The 22,539-nt window shown below is 35.9% G+C and overlaps 2 protein-coding genes across 5 annotated transcripts in view; both read left to right on the forward strand.

Annotated features, from left to right (window-relative positions):
* Nucleotides 1–4,034, forward strand: part of LOC140747938 (neural-cadherin) — a 422,123-nt gene extending 418,089 nt beyond the window's left edge. For all 4 annotated transcript variants that reach the window (XM_073080592.1, XM_073080591.1, XM_073080594.1 and 1 more), the window contains exons 20-21: nucleotides 577–804; nucleotides 1,427–4,034. In XM_073080592.1, coding sequence (XP_072936693.1) covers nucleotides 577–804; nucleotides 1,427–1,530 — 332 coding nt within the window. In that variant the 3' untranslated portion in view covers nucleotides 1,531–4,034. The remainder of the gene's footprint in view (nucleotides 1–576; nucleotides 805–1,426) is intronic.
* Dnaaf6 (dynein axonemal assembly factor 6) overlaps nucleotides 1–22,539 on the forward strand; it is a 299,460-nt gene that overhangs the window by 234,321 nt on the left and 42,600 nt on the right. The window lies entirely within an intron of this gene.

Raw genomic sequence — 22,539 nt, forward strand, 5'->3', positions numbered from 1 at the left:
AATGTAGCGAATAAAATAAAAACTATCACATAGCAACCACTTACATACAAAATATTTCGTAAAATGAAATGGTTTTCTCAAATAGCCGCCGTTAAAATAATTAGAATTCGTTATCTGTACATACATAATTTCTACAGAAAATTATAACGTAAACTATACAAAACTAAAATGAAGCACAATAACTGGTGCGACTAAACTCAGTTAACAAGTGTTCATAAAAGGTTAACCGAGTAATTAAATAAAATGAATTACTGATTTACCACATTTGCGATAAATTATTACTGAGTGATAAAAGTGGAGAGTTAATTATATCTCCACATTATGTACTAATTTCTTATAAAATTTATGAATCCGAGAAATGTATGTATTTAATTTTAAGAAAATGAATAACTGAGATATTTTATTAAAAAAGTGAAGTAAGTGACGTGACGTGACGTGATGTGTGCGATACGATGCAGAGAATTCGAATTACATACAGAAAAATGTTAAATGTTCATGAACTAAAAAATAAGAGGCCTGATTTTGTATAGCTAATGCCTAAAGACTCACTAATTTAATTTCGATCACAATAAACAGATCCGTTGATGGGAGTTGGACTGGGTGTTGGACCGATGGGCGTGGGCGTGGGAGTCGGACCAGCTGTGGGGGTGCCGATGCCGGGGGAGACGAACGTGGGCATTTTCATAGAGGATCACAAGAGGCGAGCCGATAGCGACCCGAACGCGCCCCCATTCGACGATCTGCGCAACTACGCGTATGAGGGCGGCGGCAGCACTGCGGGATCCCTGTCTTCTTTGGCTTCAGGTTTGTTGTAGTAAAATTAATAGCAAATTACTCAATTGTCAAATATTGACATCATACTTCATCTTTGTAATTATAATAATTTGCCAAGTGGTAGAAGTAAGTACCACTGACATGCCTATTTCTTACGTGAAGCAGTTGTGCATTTCGGTGGACGAGCATGGATGCAAACTAACTTTGATATGCGGCGACCATCCTAATTGTTAAAGCCAGAAAAGCATGTGTGATGGGCTTCAGGTAAAACCCCTGTTTCATATGGAGTCGGTTGGAGATGTTGTCAGTGATCATTGACCATCAAATGGATTGCTACATTGTTTGCAAGTTTAATCATAAACACAAAATATTGTTTATTTTTATTCCATCATTTCATTTTGTCCATGTCAAAATTCGCACAGTCGTCAGGTTGTCAAAAGACAACTCGAGCCTTTCAACGGCGGATTATTCAGTATTACAGAAGTAAACTTATTCAGATCCATTTTCCTTTGAAAAGCTATCCGTCGACTCGAAAAATATTGGACCGTAAAACTTGTGCAAAGAACAAAAAATTTAATTTGGAAATGCTTGATATATCGGACGGGATACAGGAACGGGTCAAGAGGGATAATTCGATTTGTTTGTTTAACAGGTACCGACGACGAAACGCAAGAATACGATTACCTCGGCGCCTGGGGTCCGCGGTTCGAGAAGCTCGCGGACATGTACGGGCCGGACCTGGACGAGCAGCTGTAGACGATTCCACTTCCCTCGCGCATCTCACGGCGCATTTAGTCAATTGTCTCCCACTATCCTACACACCGAGGCTCTACCCGCGTTTAGTTGACGGACCCGATCACGCGAGGACCCGACACGCCCGTGACTTGCGACTCTTATCAATTTTGTACAAGTTTATTTGTACTGTAATAGACGTGTTTAGCTTAAGTCTCTACTCGTTTAAGGCATATACTTATTTACTTGCGTAATTTTTATAAAGTTTAAACGTATATCTTCACCAAATATTTGATATAAGTTTTATTCGAGTAGCCATATTATGAGTCAGTATTTTATTGGAAGTTATGGACATAAGGAGATTTCTGCAGGAGGGCCAGACGTGAATCTGATTCGTGGGTGTTTGTAGATAGTGTGCTATAAATGTGAATAATTTATACGAGTATTTTGTAAGTCCACAGCTTTACGTGATATCACTTAATGAACGGCCCTTCCGCATAAAATCAATATACCTACTATTAAAAAATATGTTATATTTTATATTAATGATAATGTTAGATAAAATGTCCGACGGACGTCGAGTTTATAATGCTCATTCGATATTAAAACGTTCAGCGGGGGATGTACATACGATAACTACGCCATCTACCCCTTGCGTTAGTTAAACGATATTAACAATCGTCATTCTACTCGAAATTTCAGTATGTAACTGTAAGCGAAGTGTACAGTAACTGGTGTTCCTCTCCTATCGTCTCCGTGTAGTGGTAGTTGATACATTAGAGTGTCTGTGGACGAGTACGGTCTCGTAACAGTAGGTTACTATTATAGTCTCTGATCGTGTTTTCGTTTGGGATGTATGAGAAATGGTGACTGTGAAACGGTGCGTAAGAGTAGATTAAATAGGAGGCGGATGGCAAGGAGAGTGCGAGAGGCGTGTGGCATGGAGTGATGGAGTGAGTGAATGGTCGATAGTCGGTCGTGGTCGGTCGGCGGTCGGCCGGTGGTCGCTGGTGTCGGCCGGTGGTCGCCGTGGTCGGCCGGTGGTCGCCGTGGTCGGCCGGTGGTCGCCGTGGTCGGCCGGTGGTCGCCGTGGTCGGCTGACGGTCGGCCGGTGGTCGAATCGCGCCACTCTGAATGGGACTGTGCCAATTTATTAACATTATCGACGCAGCTAATGAGCGTAGGATTAAGTGTTTGCACTTTATTTATTCATATATTTACATATAAATTTAGTCGCACCTAGGAAAATATCAATAACTTACTAAGAGTGTTGTGCTAGATTATTATTATTATTCCATCGATTTTGACGTGAGATAGTTGATTGATTGAGAACCGTTAGAAGTCACTAATTTAATGCTAATTTTAAGAATTTATAGTAAAATAATTAAATAAATTACAGGTTCTAAAAACTGTCTCACTTCGACATCGAATTAGGATCAGTGTAAATTTTAGAATATTATACTGAATTATGTTAAAATGACTGATTTTATTATGCGTTTGAAAGCCTAAGATTTTGTAGATTCGGTTGTTTATTATAGACTTCGAATACCTACTGTAAGTACACCTCTAGTTTGCACCAAGACGAATTCAAGTCATCAATAATAAAGCAATTCTCGTTAATTACTATTCGTGTAAGTAGAGATTAATAGTTAGTCACGAATCAACCGAATAAAGGGTTTTATTGTTTTGTAACATTATCATTGTCATTACACTGCCAGTAATCATATAGACGAATTATGGTAAATAGTGTTTCGGTCCGATTTTATATTTCATTCTTATACAATATTGTATTACCTATAAGTTTTTTGAAATGTTTTACGAAAAGTGATATTTCCCTTCCTACCGCAGTATTGTGCGTGAACGGCACAAAAGTTCTTATTTCGTTTTATTTTCTGCTCTGCAATGTCTCAATACGTGTACCGTCTTGCCGCGTCACAACACCAGCGCTTGTCGGGTCGAATTTAACCCTTAACAACTCACGGTATCTTGCGGATCCATTTTCAAATTATCATTTAAAATTCTCAGTAATAATTTGAGCCTACTGATGTATACATCTTCTAATTATTCGCTATTCTAAAGTACATCTTTACATGTCTGAAACATTAATGTCTGTTCTACGATATAAAAGTATACTGGGATGTTAAGGGTTAATTAATAACGTAGTTACATAACAAAAACAACATAATAAATTATGTACGTACGTGGCAACCCAACATGCTTTCACCGCGGTATCCTTCAAAAGAAAGGTCATATTTCCCACGCTGGCTGCACTAAGCATTTCGCTTTAAATTTGAATTTCTAATTGTCTCACTGTACCCAGTACACTAATGTAGACAGCAGAGCACACAACCCCAGTACAAATACGAGAGGTGCAAGCCACCGACACCGCTAAAGGTGCACGTAATTTTATTTTAGACATTAATTAATTATTATACCTACATAGTTACGTTTTGTTTCAACTGTGATTATTTAGTTGTACAACACTGACGATTACATAAAAGGATGAATAAAAAGTTTAAAAAATCCAATGTTTCATTTCATTTATTTTGCACACCCTCTACCCCGCCTATCAAAAAGTAGGTATCCAAGTTAACTTTCACGAAGTTTTCTCTAAAGAGGTAACAAGAATGTAAATAAGATGGGTCTTTCCGAGAACTTTTTAAGATCTTTTTAATACGACAGCACTCGTACTCTTCTTATGTCTTGTATTTGCACTCGTATGCCACGTTTTCAACTAAACAAAAACATTCGAACTTACGTATATTCATTAAAATTTATAGTAGAAGTACCTTATGAACACACATTTGTAGGTATACCTTAAGTATACATGAGCGGACATAGTTATTATTTATCGGAGCACACATTGCCTTGCTTCTAAACTTTCAATTTTAAGTGTAACTTCAACTTTAACATAACGTGGCTTCCAAGTTAGATACCCGGCGTGGCAGACATTTGAAGGATACTCGCCTTTCAGTGTGGAACTAGACCTCTCGAAAAAAGTACTACTTACTAGCAATTTCTTATCGAAGACTTTCAATATTCTGTGACATAAAAATAATCTTTTTATGGTTGGTTACTTTTGGTAATCGTAATAAATTAAGTACTATATATTTTTTTTTATTAAAAATTAATAATTCACGCATAAAGTTGATTGAATAATTAACTTTTTCACTGTTTTCTTTTGTATCCATACATATTTCACTCACACATTGAATAGAATGAGCGAGAGGCTAATAGCAGTGTTGCCATTTTGAAGAACAATGTTAAATGACACAAGTCATACAAACTACCAAGTTTTAATGAATACTTGAATATGTTACGCAATGAAACTATAATACCTCACTGTAAGGTCCAAAGTAAAAACGAAAAAAAAGTTTATTTCAATGAACAAGACATATTATTAATATTTTTCTAGATTCAACAATTAATAATAGTTTGAAGCTGATAGAACTCTCTGTGTCGACACCGGGTCCACCACCACACCTGTTTCTGCCTAATAACAGCAGTATTAAGCACTGCTGTTTTCTGGTTTGAAGGTTGTAGTAAAAGAGATATACTTTTCCGAGGCATTTCTGCTTAGTCCTCAGGGGCAGCGGCACATCTGTGGCCAAACTCAAGAAGGAATCTAATCTTATCAGGGGTTGATAACAGATGTCCATGGACAGCAGTAGCCATTAACTGTCAAGAGGACTGCATGCTCGCCCGCTACTCTTATATTATAAAATAGGCAACAGAATATACATAACGTTAACAAACGTGCAATCCTAATTGCACACCAAGACAGTTTATCACCGAGTAACAAATAAATAATTCACTCATTGCGGAGGCTACGGTTACACGTTGTTCTAGTTTATATTCCTATATCTAACTGTAGTGTGAAATTGTGTATTACTAACATTTATAATATGCACACAGCTTCAGTTCTAACACTTTGAGATACGATATTCGCACAATAGCGTCTGTACACGACGCAGGAAAGGCATAAAGATAAATTCGAAATCTATAATTTAAATTTACATTTAAATCACATTAAATAATAAATCGATTTCCATAGAATTTGTACTTCATGACAATTCTTCGGAAAACGTCTCATTAAAAGAAGTGACCTCTGTAAGTACGTATGCATAATTCGCATCGTTTAATATGCTCTGTTAAAAGTAAGTATATTAAAACATCCTCTTTACCATCCATATAAATAAATGGTAAAGATCATAAAGACACCTTAGGATGTTTTCAATAGGTATTTAAATAACGAAACTTTATACTAGGCAATAGCCAAGATTAAAGTATTTATCTTTATTACAGAAACAGATGCGAATATTTCAAAGTGAATACGTGCTACTGGGTCAAGAATGTCAAGATCAACGTATAAAACTTGACTTTCATTAATTAGCGAAGTTATAATAGGCACTGAAATTGTATTGGGGATTAATAACAAGTCATGACACATACATAATGGAAGCCTATTACGTATAGACGTATGTACTTAATACTATATTTATAATAAAAATCGAATGCTTTTAGTTCAATCGTTGTCAACTTGTAGGTGGGTAGATGTAAAAATTCCATCATCGTCCTCAGGAAGACCAAACCGTGCCTGCTTCTTTGAATCCCGTGACAGCGCCGTGTGCACTGTGCATCACCCCTGACACGATTCGAGTCCACAGATCGATTTGGAAAGCAAGGTTAATGGTTTTATGTGCTTATTAATGGATTAATCTCTTCCAATTATTTACCATACAGTCCACTATATTGTTAGGCAGTTGTGCTTCGTTTACCGTACACTTTGTTTTAAATAAAGAAATAGTCATGGCATTAACACCTAAGTATAATTTTCGGTCAGTCAGTGCATCACCATCATACTTTGTACTACTAAAATAATTTTATTGCAAAATATAAAGCAACTTTTCAAGAACGTGTCTGATAGAATATTTCAAAACTTCGAATAAAAAGGTGGGTTAAAATAAAAATATTAGAGTTGCTTGGTTGTTATAGAAAGCTACGCTTGTGATTGGCCGTTGCAACCTGCTAAGGATTGAATAAGCTGGATAGAGTTCTAAAGACATTGTGTATCGTCATTTAATGTGAAATTCTAATGGATTTTTCCTTAAAATAGACGTTTCCGTTTTATGGGTACCATGAACGCACTGATTCTGAATAAAAAGTAAAATATTTTACTTTACGTCGGTCTAGTAATCGGACTTTGTATTCTATAATATATTGCAAACCCAAATTTTATTAATGTAGAGGAAATATAATTTACGAATTGTCTAATTTTCTTAGTTAGCAACATAGACATAATATGGTATAAAATATCATCGGTTACCAGATACCACGACTGCACCGTAAATAACTTTCAGCAAACAAGTAAACGTTTGTGAATGAACCCCAAGTCGTTAGCTTGTCATGCTAATTCCCTTAGCTCGATTAATGTAGCGGTTGGCCCACACTTCCCTTGTTGTAGCGACACACGCTGCTTCGTTTGTTTGTTTACACTGCGGCCGAGCGGTAATCTGCTTTCAAGTTGAACGCTGATAAACTTAAACTTCTGTTTGTACTTGGATTAGGCTATACGAGTATTGTCGACTGTTACACGGCTATTAGGCAGCAAGGCCAAGGCGAGGCAAGCGAACTTTAATAGTGGTAAATAAATATTCATGATCCAATAAATTGAATGAAGTTCTGAAGACATCGTATATAGTCACATAATTTGAAGGGAAATTCTAATATTGTAAATCGCCTGAAATAGACGCTTCTCATTGTTACTACGATAAGCTTGTCTTGTGGCCACATACGCTATAGACCCAGGAACTAAAGGGGAAATCTTTAACTTACGTCTGCTTAGTAATCGTTGGATTCTATATAGATCAATATCGTGGGTATCGCCTCATGTAGGATATATATTTAACGAATGTTCCAACTCAGCTTCGTTGACAAGCAACCAAATACCACCATCTATAACTTTTAACAAACAAGTAAACGTTTGTGAATGAACCCCAAGTCGTTAGCTTGTCGTGCTAATTTCCTTAGCTCGATTAATGTAGCGGTTGGCCCACACTTCCCTTGTTGTAGCGACACACGCTGCTTCGTTTGTTTGTTTACACTGCGGCCGAGCGGTAATCTGCTTTCAAGTTGAACCCTGATAAACTTAAACTTCTGTATGTACTTGGATTAGGCTATACGAGTATGTGCGACTGTTACACGGCTATTAGGCAGCAAGGCTAAGACGAGGCAAGCGAACTTTAATAGTGGTAAATAAATATTCATGGTCCAATAAACTGAATGGACTTCTGAAGACATCGTATATAGTTACATAATTTCTAATAAGAAAGGGAAGGGAAATTCTAAAATTGAAAAAACCGCCTGAAATATACGCTTCTCATTGTCACTAGGATAAGCCTGTCTTGTGGCCACATACGCCATAGACCCAGGAATTAAAGGGGAAATCTTTAACTTACGTCCGCCTAGTAATCGTTGGATTCTATGGAGATCAAAATCATGGGTATCGCCTCATGTAGGAAATATATTTAACAAATGTTCCAACTTAGCTTCGTTGACAAGTAACCAATTACCACCGTCAATAACTTTAAGCAAACAAGTAAACGTTTGTGAATGAACCCCAAGTCGTTAGCTTGTCATGCTAATTCCCTTAGCTCGATTAATGTAGCGGTTGGCCCACACTTCCCTTGTTGTAGCGACACACGCTGCTTCGTTTGTTTGTTTTCACTGCGGCCGAGCGGTAATCTGCTTTCAAGTTGAACGCTGATAAACTTAAACTTCTGTTTGTACTTGGATTAGGCTATACGAGTATGTGCGACTGTTACACGGCTATTAGGCAGCAAGGCTAAGGCGAGGCAAGCGAACTTTAATAGTCAACCAGCTCAAATACGTGATACATAAATATCCATCAATGATCCAATAAGCGGAATGAAGTTCTGAAGACATTGAGTATAGACATATAATTTGAAGGCAAAATCTAATGATAAAAATCACCGGAAATAGACGCTTCTCATGACAATAGGATTATCCTGTATTGTGGATACCATTAACACACAGACCCCGAATAAAAATAGAACTCTTAAACTTTATATCTGTCTAATAATCGGACTTTATATTCTATATAATTATTACGAACTCAAATTGTGTTCGTGCCTTATGCAGGAAAAATATTTTACAAATTGTCCAATTTTCTTAGTTAACCAGATACCACGACTGCACCGTCAATAACTTGCCACACTTCCCTGGTCGTAGCGACACACGCTGCTTCGTTTTTTTGTTTACACTGCGGAAGAGCGGTAACCTGCTTTCAAGTTGAACGCTGATAAACTTAAACTTCTATATCTACTCAGCTTAGACTATATACGAGTATCTGCGACTGTTACACGGCTATTAGGCAGGCTAAGGCGAAGGAAACTGTTTGTAGTCAACTTCGACGGCGTGGAAAATAGATTTAAAGATATAGAAATATGGATATTCCTAAAAATAGAAATAGGGATAGCTTATTCGATTAAGAATGACATGCAGAAAAATGTATTTCAAGGATTTTATAGCACATAAAAAATACAATCGTGGTTCGTAAGTTAAAAGCTATTAGGAGTTAAGAATTCTAAAAGAGTAAGTTAATAAACTTCTCTATTCCCGGAACTCTATCTCTATTATTTATAACTAATGAATCAAGCGCATATAGGTAGTTTATGTAACAATGAAGTGATAGCTTAAAAAGGTAAATAAAACAACTATTAATGACAAAATTAAGGAATTTATATTTTAAAGAAAAGGATTTAATACTTTGACACTATATCTAAAATATTTTAATAAATAAATACTTTTATGTAATCGTATATGATTATCAAATATTTTATCTATCTGACAAATAATGCCAAGGGACATTAAATTTATACTTTGTGTTAGAATAACGAAGTAACTCTTGATTTACTTACGTAGCTGCCTGCGACTCGATCCAATTTAGGATTTGGAGGTTACAGATCATTGTCATCTGAATCTATTATCCGACAACTTCCAGAAAATAACAATGCATTTAGTTCTCGACTTCGTTAGTAAATGTTGAAATAACCATTTAAATTGTGACCTATATTTTATGCACTACCTACTCACAGTTACAAAAATAAAAATGAATGTAATCAACAGAACTCATAGGCGTAAGACTGAAAAGACCTAAGTACCGCAATTTCTAAGAAGTCGGCAATTCCGATGTCAGCACAATGGGCGCAGTCGTGGGAAAAATGTCAACTGTGAAAAGATTCTAAGAACATGTAAAATTGCTGTCTACCTAAATACTAGTTACATAGTACTGAGTTGTAATACTTACCACCAGAACATAATATGAGATAAGAAATACTCACCTTCAATATAGATTCGACAGCATGCCAAAAACAAATGAAATGCTCAAACTATTCACTACTGAAATTTTTCAGTATCTTCAGATCTGCAGGAGAAACTTACTTACCATGTATTTTTTAAACTTAAGTATAAGTGTACAGCTAATAAAATATATTTTATGTGAGCATACATCCAAAAATGGAATTGATACTTTTGTACTAAAAGTTCTAAATAAAATCTCGTTACATATATTCCGTTAAGCCGAATCGAATACTTACATGAAAGTGTAAGTAAACTCGTAAGAAATTATCTTTATTAGGCTAATTATGAAAATAATATTATGTCTTACATCGGGGAACGCATCTTCGACCCACGCTAAAAATACATTGATCTATATTCCCCAAAAACCTAAAGAAGAGAAACTTCAACCACAAAATACACAACAAACGTTGTAAGTCAAATAAGTGCTAGTAATAAAGTTAGCAGTTAGTTTGTCAGGGGTTAGTACAGATGTTATAAAGGAGCAGACAGTGACAAGTTGCTGGCCCATAGCCCAATATACCCCTTTAAGTTCCAGTCGCCTTACGACACCCACGGGAAGAGTCCGGCCTTATTCTTTGCCAGGAGTTATACGGCTAAAGTTATTATTATTATAATAAAAATTGTTAAATCGTTATACTATATTACGTCAGCTTCAATTATTCCTTTATTACATAATAAAACAACTGAAGGCGGATTTTACGATTAATAAAACCCTTACTAAATTTATAAATAAGAAAGTAACTCTGTCTGTCTGTCTGTCTGGTTGTCTCTTCTTCACGCCTAAACCACTGAACCGATTTTAATGGAATTTTGTACAAAGATAGTCTGAGACCCGAGAAAGGACATATAAACTATGCATTTGATCAAGTGATGATCTTTAGCAAAGTTGAAGGTAAAAATTTACAGTTTTATGTATGTTAGTATGTTATATTATTTTCTTTTAAACGCGGGCGAAGCCGCGGGCAAAAACTAGTTGTAAATAAATATGATACCCTTCTGAAAACGCCCGTACTTAAAGTATAATATACCTTAGTGATATTTCACCACAAATGTTTGAACGAAAACTATGCGTTCGCAACTTAATCCGGTGTTGGTAATACGATCCAACCTGCTACCCAACTAGAGCCGGCCACGATTAACTTTATTAAACGGGAACTATCGTTTCCGGTACACAAGTGCCGCCAATTAATGTTCGATAAGTACATTACATAATTATTTTACATATACATTTATGGCTCTACGTGCGTTACCATTGTTCAGCTGCGGTTTTACCATTTAATTGACCGAAACTCGATAAAATTTGTAATTTGGATTGGATTTGCGTTTAAATATCACCACAATTATGTTCGTCTCTTAGTCGAGATGTGGTGCATATGTACTAGCAGTTTAAGGTCAGGTACCCGATCTATTGAACTCGACCGAGTCAAGTGAGCTGCATATATTCGACCCATGTGTTGTACACATAACACTAATGCTGACTATTCCACACCAATTAGAAACACAGAGATGTAAATTAAATACAAATACAGACATATAGGAATACCAGCGACATACATGCATACGTATCGCATTATTCGTCTTTCAGTTGACTGACATAAGACCATCAAAACAACACTATACCTAATATTGTATAAAATAATTTTATAGCACTCTGTGACCTAAACCCGCATTTTAGCCACGCATTTCTGTGTCCAAAGTAGCCGATTTTTACACCGTACGAATATTAATACACTACCCTCACAGTTGAAAAAAAATAAACATAGCTATGAACGTTTCATACTTTTAAATGCCATTTAAAAATTAAAAGTGAGTAATGATTATTTTGTTTAAAGCTATAATTATTTTAATATTATCTGCACGGCGTTTAGCACCCTCGCTGCGCTCGGGCGCTAACTTCACGCCGTGCAAAAATAGGCTACTTTGGCCACGCGTATCGTAATGTACTATTATATTGTGCACGTAATTTCATTTTAATAATAATCATATTTTGAGAAATAAGAAAACAGTAGTTTCACTGGCAGAACTTCACAGCGTAATACTTAATGGTGATATTTCTAAATTTTACCTACTAACTTTTTTGCTTATTCAAAATATTACCTGCATTATTTAATTTCGATATTATTTAGTTGAATGTTATAAAGATGAAGACATGACTGTTATGGAGGATTTCTAAATAAAATAGTAGAACAAGAATATTAACAAAACAATGTCGTTAATTATTTATTACCTCATATATAGGGACATATTATCGAGGGGCCCGAAGTTCAAAACCCAGGCACGCACCTCTGATTTTTCCAAGTTATGTGCGTATTAGAAATTAATTATCACTTTCTAAAACAGTGAAGGAAAACATCGTAAGGAAACGTGCATACCTGAGAAAATTATAAAAAAAAAATCAAAAGTATGTGAAGTCTACCAAGACGCACTTGGCCAGCGCGGTGGACTATGGCCTAATCCTTCTCATTCTGAGGAAGACCCGTGCCCAGCAGTGGGACTATATAACTGGGGTTGCTGATGATATAGGGACATATTCCCTGTAAAAATAAACATACATTGTTAAGAAGCGCAAAATTTGCGGCACTCCTGACTAAATTAGACCTAGTTGTAATAGAATTCTGTTGCCACGAAAACACAGCACATATAATTTATAGTAGAGAGAACGTATTGTACTAACCCTATTCACTTACTTTCTGTACAGGCAAGTAATGATGAAATGTTGCCTTTTTGCTAGCTTAGGTGTATCTTAGAACACAACAATATACTTTCAGAATCCCCATCTTAGAAAGAGCTCATTTTGAACTATAATAAAGTTAGTATTGCGAGTTTTAATACATTATTTCATATTTAACATTTAACTTTCTTCATAATTTTCTACGTAGGTCGTAGGTAATGTTTGGCGCGTCTGAAATTAAATGGGTAATCGCTAGTGGTTAAATTGCATACTCTTTTTCACGCTTTGAAGAGTAAAGCTGTGAGTCCTCAGGTTTTCTTTCTCAGACTGATTTGAAATACTAACCTAACCTTATCGGAAACCCTATAGGTGACCAGAAAGCATCATATACGGATTGGCTACTAACTGGTATCATTCTCCACTAAACTATGTAAAAATCTTCTCACAGTTGTGAAAAGACGACCATACTCCGCGGGTTGAAATAAAAACAAATCTTGCAATCAATAAACTAATAAGAATGCGAAACCAACCATCTATTAATATACTTTATGAAGGTGTCCAGACCCCTAAAAGTCGTCCATGCAACTTTTTTTTGTAGGCTTCTTCCACATTCTCTGTGTTCTGAAACGTATAGATTCGAGCTATAATGGAAAATATTCTTCACCTCTCTTATTTTTCCTTTTCAAAGAATTCTAGTAGAGATTAATGGATATATATTACCTATTAGACCTTTATCTAAAACTACAACGGACCTAATATTAAGGTAAAACTCGAAAGAAATATTAAACGACACGGGCAATCCTTAATCAGAATGAATAAATACTTTAACAGTGTATTCTAGTTCGAAATAGAAAAAAAACGAATTGAGAAAATAATGCACAATGTGCTATATGTCTTCATGGCACTTATTGTGTAATAAATCCCACCCCAATCCAATAAAGGGATGCCACGTAGCTACCATACCATATACTTATTTGAGCCCGATACTGTAAATGGTACGTCTGCTATACCATGAAAAATGTATAGAAAACGAAATTTACATTTGTTTCATAATATAGGAGTAACAGACGAGCATGTATTCCACCTGATGGTAAATGGCTTCTGCCGTCCATGGACATCTGTAATTAACCAAGTAGGGTTAGATATTCCTACCTGATATTGGCCACAGATGCGCTGCTACCCCTGAGGACTAAACTGGAACGCCTCGGAAAGGTATGTCTCCCTTGCCACACCCTTCAGACTAGAACACAGCAGCATTTAACACTGCTGTTTTGAGGCAGAAATAGGTGTAGGTTTTAAAAGGGTTCTACCGCCTTTACATACGAAGCAGTCTACATCCTACCTTCTTATTAAGTGGTCAATGCCGCCCATTGAATGTTTTCACTCTTTGATCAGGCTTAATTCGGACAGGAATCTTGAATTAAATTACAGATACCTACCTTCCTGAGCCTAAGGACTTAGTTTAAGCCTATCAGCATCTACCTTCCACCCTTCCAGTTATATTAAAAGGATATCGAATTAATAAATGGAATATTACTTGGAACGCCAACAATAAATCACTTAAACTATTGTTTTCAGGGTCGACGATTTCGTTACTTGAAACAATCGCAGATTCGTTACAATACGAATTAAAGGAAACAACGCAATCGGTGGATACAATAATTCAGTCCCATTTCATCTGACAATAGCGAAATTTCTCTAATGCCGTAAATAGACAATTGTTCGAATTTAAGAGGAAATAAGTGTTAACATTTGAAAAATATGGGCACGGTTGAAATAAATAGAGAATTTATTGTTATGTTACGTAATATAAAAATGTTAGAATGCATTTAGCTATGATTGGCCTAATTTCAATGTCCAAGGACTCTCGAGGACCCTCCTCGTCCTGTTGTGGAGAAAGAACGGTTCTCAGCAATATTTATAAGTAAATATGGATTGAAAATAAAACGAAAAATCCTTAGAACGTAGAACACACAATCTCCTAACAGCAGTGTGTACTGCGATATTCGGACTGAACGAGTTCCATTTGGTTCTCAGATACGACAGTGATTGACTTTTTTTGTGATATAAGGTAATATTAATCAATGCGTAACTCTATGTATGTCTTTGTCTTTTTATAGATGTAGCATGTAATATATAAGATAGTTACGTAGAACAGTCTAATTCAATAAAGTTTTTCATCTAAAGCTTAACCAACCCTCAGTGCCGTTATAAAGCAGGCATCTTTTGCTCGGACTCCCTTGAGGCCACAACCTAAAGACGAAATACAATCAGTGGGCCAACTTAGTCTTCAAGGACACTAATAGACCAGTGATCTACTTTACCTTTTTTATAATATAGGAGTAGCAGACGAGCATACAGTCCACCTGATGGTAAGTGACTACTACCGCTCATGGACATCTGTAATCAACTCCAGATAGGATTAGATATTCCTACCTGAGGTCGACTACAGATGCGCCGCTACCCCTGAGGACTAAGCTGGAACGCCTCGGAAAAGTCTATCTCCCTTACCACACCCTTCAAAACAGCAGCGCCTAACACTGCCGTTATAAGGTAGAAATAGGTGTGGCGGTGGTACCGCCGGAGTCGAACCACAACGGGTTCTTCCACCTTCAAACCTTAAGTAAGACCTTTGTTCTGTTTAACAACGGCCGACGTCTATTGGCAGCGACTATTTAAAAATTGAACTACATGTTCTGTAGAATCCATTTTTATACTTAAAACATCCATTAAATTAGGTACCACTACGAACGATCAAATCTAGATTAGGTCTTCATCATCATCATCATCAACAACCCATTACTGTTCCACTGCTGGGCACGGGTCTCCTCTCAAAATGAGAAGGATTAGGCCATAGTCCACCGCGCTGGCCAAGTGCGTTGGTAGAATTCACATGCCATTGAGACTTTTTTTTTATAAATCTCTCAGGTATGAAGGTTTCCTCACGATGTTTTCGTTCACCGTTTAGCAAGTGATAATTAATTTCTAATCCGCACATAACTTTGAAAATTCAGAGATGCGTGCCTGGGATTTGAACCTCGGACCCCTCGATCGAGAGGCCGAGTTTCTTAAACACTAGGCTATCACTGTTTCTAGATTAGGTCTCATACTCGTGATACTGTTATGTATCTATGTATCTTAGGAATCAATGCATACTTGAGAGTTATGCTACATACACAAGCTTACATGTGTGAAGATGTTGTTGCCCAGATTACGTGCAAGTTCAACAGGCTTACTGCATCCCTACAGTAGGTAAGAGTAGGCACCTACTCTGCAATATTCCAGGCTGTAATAAGAGTACAAAGATATGTATTTCAATATAACAATACAGTTATTATCGCAAACAGCCTACGTAAGATATATAGACATTAATATAAACAGATTTATAGTACTTCTTTATGGCACTCTTTTACAATACAGATATGCCATAAAGTTAGGTACAACTATGTTCTGGATTAAAATGTGTGATTCCGACTTAATCATCAAGACAGAAACCACGATGTGGTTGACACTAGGCCCTTATTTTATGACCATTGGTAGCAATAATTACGTATTCGCTTGATTAAACATAAAGTTATTGTAAAAACTAACTACTTATATTAAAAATATAACCACTCGCCATTATACATGCCTTAGACTCGCCATTTAGATGAATTCGAACAACACCTCATATGCTAAAATACGTTTGGACTGTATTTTGGACCGTATCAAAGAACAAGACTACTATATATAGATTCATATATTGAAAAAGCCCCTTGAGTAAAAATATGACTCTTGTTTAATGAAAAAAGATGAAAACATGTTATATTCCACGTTTGTAATTGCAAAGAGTAAACCGTTTCCCCAGTCTTCTTCATTTGGTGTAAAACATTTTACTAATCTCAATAAATATAAAAAGGTGACTAAAACGCCGCCTCCGGAAAATTCTTGTAAGAATTTTCTACCCGAAATCCCTCGCTTTTTGACAACTGCTGAATTAACAGTAAGTGAAAAATGGAAAAGTCAAAAACATTTTATATTCGAGGCTAAGCTAATACGCGACTTAAGATTACGACAGAATAAGCAAATTATCACGCTGCCTTACTATACAAATATTTGCCAGTGAGAAAATTTAAACCTAATAATAGCATAGATTCGGTGCTGTCAGGGAGACATACTTATCCAAGGCATTTCAGCTTAGTCCTTAGGGGTAGCGGCGCATTTGTGGTTGACTCAGTAGATACCTCATTTTATGAGGATTAGATTACTAGATAATTAGATACCTAATTTTATGAGGAGGAGATGTCCATGGGCGGCATTAGCCACTTACTATCAGGTGGACTGCTTGCTCGTCTGCTACTCTTATATTATATAAAAATGATAAACGTGTAGATACATGGTTCCGCCACACTTAATATATAATTAACTTAAAGAAGTGTATAATAAATTTTCCTCCTTGTGATCTTTATAACTGACGATGACCTTTTCCATCATAGCTATATAAACTTTTTAACAACTCCAGAATTATTAAAAAGCGTGTCAATTTGCATTATAACCATTACTTTCGTTTCATAAATTCAAATTACAGATATATGCACGGCGTTATTACTCCCCTATTTTGTACAATAGTTAACACATATTCATTCTAATGTACCATGTTTGTTTAAAGAGTAATGCATTCCCTTTATCCGAAGTCATTTTGAAACGTATACTGGTTGATTTTGTAAACAGAATCTGGAATTCAGGGCAACAGGATAGCAAGTACGTGTGCAGAACAATGCCGGGGGCGCAATGTGGCGCCCGCATCGACAACACTCGCACAATTGCGAATTCCTCTTTGTACTTTAACGTCAGTCTTACCTCTTTCGTTTGAACCTTTGAACGTAGCGAAAAAACGAAGGATTTCGTCTTATATAGCAGTTGCGATCGCAGCAATCATATTTTTAATCATTTTTACTTTTTCTTTGATCTTATTATTTTAAAGTAAGTGCTGCTTCACTTACTTACTTACTTACTGCGTTGGCGCAACGACCCAAAGTGAGTCTCAGCCTCCGATACGAAGAGACACCATTTTGGCCTGTCCTGCGCCATCTCCAGCCAGTTATCTACCCGGAGCTCACGCAGGTCCTCCATCACTTCATCTTTCCAGCGATATCTAGGACGGCCGACTAGGCGTCTACCACTCGGCCGTCCCAGGTACGCACGCTTTACCGCCAGATCTTCCTCCATTCTCTCAAGATGCCCGAGCCAGCGAAGCTGCTTCACACCATAAGTAAAATATTTTATGTCCCAGAAGTAGCAAACGAGTTTGCTTCATTTTTAGTACCTTGTTTTCTCGTAGATAGAGAATTTAATTACCGGATATCCTTCACTTAGGCGCCACGAGGGTCTACGTAAAATCGAATAGATTTGTTGGTACCCCTGAGAATTACCTTGAAACGCTTTATGCAATGTGCCAAAATTTATAGTCACAAAAAGAGTTGCGAGCCTAAAATAGGGTCATCTATCATGACTAAGGATTAAAGTTATGAAATTCTTGATGTTGTTTTCATCAACAAACCTTCTGTTTTAGTTTTCAGAGTCAGAGTTCTCAGTTTTATGAGTAGGTTTCTAAAAAATACGCTTTACTAAGAAAGCCAGTCGACTCGCACATAACTATTTGAATTTACCTTCACATTTTATTTCGTTAGCCAACGCCTGCGTAACGCTACGTGATCTGACATATCCGTGCTCTTTTTGGCCCCTTGAATATTTAAGTGGTATTAAAAAAGCTTGTTTATCACATGCATTTTTTTAGGAAACTTATATCACAGATAGAGGTAAAAAGAGCAAACTTACTAGCTGTGTTATTAGAAAACGCAACTACATTAAATAAATTTCTTATTACAATAATGTTATCTATACCAACTACACATATAATAGGAGTGAGTTTTATACTTTTAAAACCTTCTATTTTAAAAATTGCACATTTGTCAGTTTTTTTGATACCTAATCTTTGATAATAAAACAGCTGAACTAATTTGGGCGATATTTTAATTTGGGAGTAAAGTGGTACAGAGAGATCTGCGGTAAGCATTTGCACATAAAATGGATGTTGCTTCTTAAAGATGTTTGTTAAAATACCTGCTGATTCGTGACCACATTACCTTTAAATACTATGCCTACTTAATGATATAAACAATAATTTATTTTTACAGGAAACCTCTTACTATAGAATCTATGTGGACATTTTCTCGCCGTTTCAATATTAAAATGGACAGACATCTCCGACTGCTCACGAACATAGTGGTACGTGCCAACCTCACAACGAACTATCTGCTAACTACTTCGCCTTTATATTCTTCCTCGGCTACACTACGTTTTTCCACAAGAAATGGTACACATATTTACCTAATTCTATTTTAACAACGATGTTATTTACGAGAATATTGTTTTTCATATTTGAAACGATAGGTAGACATGTGAGATTTAGAACGAAACGATACATTGTAATGGCGATAAATGACAATTAAGCGAAGTTTGAAAAAGCAGTGATAGCCTAGTGGTTAAGAAACTCGGCCTCTCGATCGAGGGGTCCGAGGTTCAAATCCCAGGCACGCACCTCTGATTTTTCGAAATTATGTGCGTTTTAGAAATTAATTATCACTTGCTAAAACGGCGAAGGAAAACATCGTGAGGAAACCTAAGGGATTTAAAAAAAATAATACTCCCAATACGCACTTCGCCAGCGCGGTAGACTATGGCCTAATCCTTCTCATTCTGAGAGAAGACCCGTGCCCAGCAGTGGGATGATAATGGGTTGATGATGAAGCGAAGTTTATCTTTGTTTTAAAAGTAGCAAAGAATATTCAATTCACATTGTGGTAAGAGGATAATTCGTCAAAGGATATATACAATCAACCCCAGATAGAATTAGAGTCCTACCTGAAATTATTCACACATGCGTTGCTATCCTTCAGGCTTATGTTAGAACCTCGTTAAGTGTCTTCCTTACCATTCAGAACATTATATACATACCAAAATTTAACACTAGCGTTACAAGGGATAAATAGGCAGTAATCTATTGCAAATTCAAAAGTGCGAATTGGAGAATTTCACACATTTTCTTTCCTTTCTTTCATAATAGTAATGACAAATTGACATTATATGTAACATTGATGACATTATATGTAATAAAATGCTACAATTTGATTTTATTTTATTCCTTTATAAAGATCTCTCAGGCGTGTAAGATTTCTCACGGTAACAAAGACAATCCTTGATCGTTATAGAAAATGATAATTAATTATGCAAATCATTTTTAAACATACAAGCCTGGAGTTCGATTCTCCGGCCTTCCGACAAAGAGGTCGAAATAAACACTAGGCTATCACTATCACTGCTAAAAGTATAAATTATAACTATAAAACATATTCTTAAATTTACTTTTACGCATATGAACGCAAAAAAGCATTTCTAATCCTGTACCCTTACCAGGAGTTTTAACGTTTCGACAAATATGACAGTTTTGGTATTTGTTTACATATTTGCCCATACAAATTCCAATCAGCGCCCCTAGCAGAATGTGTCAGAACTAGGAAATCGTATGGGCCAATACGTAAACAAATACCAAAACAGTCATATTTGTCGAAACGTAAAAACTCCTGGTAAGGGTACTGAACGCTAGACATTCTGAACTTGACATAGAGCTTTAGAGTATTAACAAACAATTCAACCATTAACTATTAAAGGACAATGCCCATGAAAGTATGGACCGCCGTCCAGAGTTGCATCAAATTGAAACTTGTTGTGGGCGATGTATAATTAACCAAATACTACCACCAATAATTATTTTTTAGATCAGCACCCGGGTTCTGAAGTTATTTACCGAAATGTTACATAACCTCAAAATCGAAAATATCCGACGATAGATTGATGGTCGGTTTTAACTGATAGTAGGTATCTATAATGTAGTTCGACTAACATATTCCATTTACTTTTAAAGGTAGTAGGTAAAAAAACCTAAAATAATCCTAAAAACCTAAAATAATGAATTCCGAGATCGAAGATTCCGAGTATAAAATACCGCCATTTTAATTTTTAAGAACATCAATCAACATTTCGCCTTATTTTATCTTAAATGGAAACCCCATTGTTCAAAGAAACTATTCTGATCGACAAACTATGTAAAAAATCAAAAAATAATTTTAATATTACTTTCATTTTGATGCATGAGAAAAATCATTAATCAAAACACTAATAGATCTTGTTGAATTCCGAGTATAAAATTCCGCCATTTTATTTTTTAAGAACAACAATCAATATTTCGTCTTATTTTACCTTAAATGGAATCCCCTGTTCAAAGAAACTATTCTGATCGACAAATTGTGTAAAAAAATCAAAAAATAATTTTAATATTACTTTCATTTTGACGCATGAGAAAAATCAGTACCAAGAATGGGCATTCTCCTTTAATTAGTTCTTGTACAAATAGACTACATAATACATAGTATTTCATTACGAACGAGTTAACAGTTTAATTAACAAACTGAACTGATAGAGCAAAAAATCTAACCGTAACATAAATAAAATACGCTAACAATTTAAAACACCCTTCTGAGTTTTTCACTTTTCTTTTTTGTTCGCTGTAACTTTTACCCTCTACTTAATAATTCTGCACTTTGAAATATTAATTTAAAAATAAACACTTGCAAGTAAGATGGCTAAGGTTTTGTACGTCTCACTGCTGGGAATAGGTGTCTCTCGATAAATGGGAGAGGCCTGTACCCTTACCATGAGTTTTAAGGTTTTGACAAATATGACTGTTTTGGTATTTGTTTACGTACATGCCCATACAAGTTCCAATCAGCGCCCCTAGCGGATTGTATGAGAACTATAGTGTCAGTAACGTAACATTAAATGTCTAAGTTGACAAAACGTAACGTAAAATGTGGGTGCGTACGTGCAGGTGGATATTGGTGGAGGAAGACATGGTATGGGAGATATAATTGTAGCAGAATAGATATTTAGAGATTTCGTAGATACGAAGTACCTATATGATCGCCATGGCCCAGGATTGACTAGCAGATAATGCCATTTGGCATTAAGTTCACCCTTTTTTACCCTTAAATGGACCCACAAAGAATAAAAAAGTAAATAGAACGAAAGTTTAGTTAGCAACCTGAGTTAGATATTTCCAAACCACCAATAACACTACTAACTAGTTTTGACTACAGCCATATAATGATAATAACCAATATCAAAGGATTTACGAGTCGATACGATAAACATATTGTGTCTAAAAATGGTAGGAATGTGCTTAGTGATCTAATCTGATGATAACCAGCTCTTTACAGATACGTTGCTAGTCCTAAATACTAAAATGATCTCATATACAATAATAAGTCAGTAATAAATAATAAGTCAGCTAGCATATACGACAAAGGTCTTTTGTGTATAAATTGTTATCTTGATCGAGCTGGTATATAAAATTGATAGAATACGAGCAAGTACATAGGCACATCATTTTAAATACAATAAGCTTATTTAGTATAAAGATTTCTAACAATGCCAATTTATATAAGAAATTATCTCTACCAAAATTCTAATTTGTATAAAGCACTAAGAAACTAATTTAGTTTTAAAAGTTCGTTACTTTATATTTTGACTACGGGTGCTACTCGAATTTAATTAATTCTTGGGAAACGTAATTAATATCGTAGATCTTACTTAGCTCTTTTCAATAAATTTTAATAGTGAGAGGAGAGCAAAATCCAACCGTAACTTCAAGATATGCCGATGCTATTATTAAGTTTGCAATTCAGTTTCAAAGTTCCTACCACCGTCGTTGTTATTTTAGCCTGAACATTTTTTTGGGTTCCGTACTCATACGGTGAAAACGGGACCCTATTACTAAGTCTCCACTGTGTGTCAGGTGTCACAGATCTCTATTTTTTAAATAGATATTCATCATCATCAACCTATTATTGTCCCACTGGGCACGAGTCTCCTCTCATAATGAG

Source organism: Epargyreus clarus, unplaced genomic scaffold (genome assembly GCF_041222505.1).
Source record: "Epargyreus clarus isolate Ecla_fem2 unplaced genomic scaffold, WU_Ecla_fem_2.2 ptg000015l, whole genome shotgun sequence".
Lineage (NCBI taxonomy): Eukaryota > Metazoa > Arthropoda > Insecta > Lepidoptera > Hesperiidae > Epargyreus > Epargyreus clarus.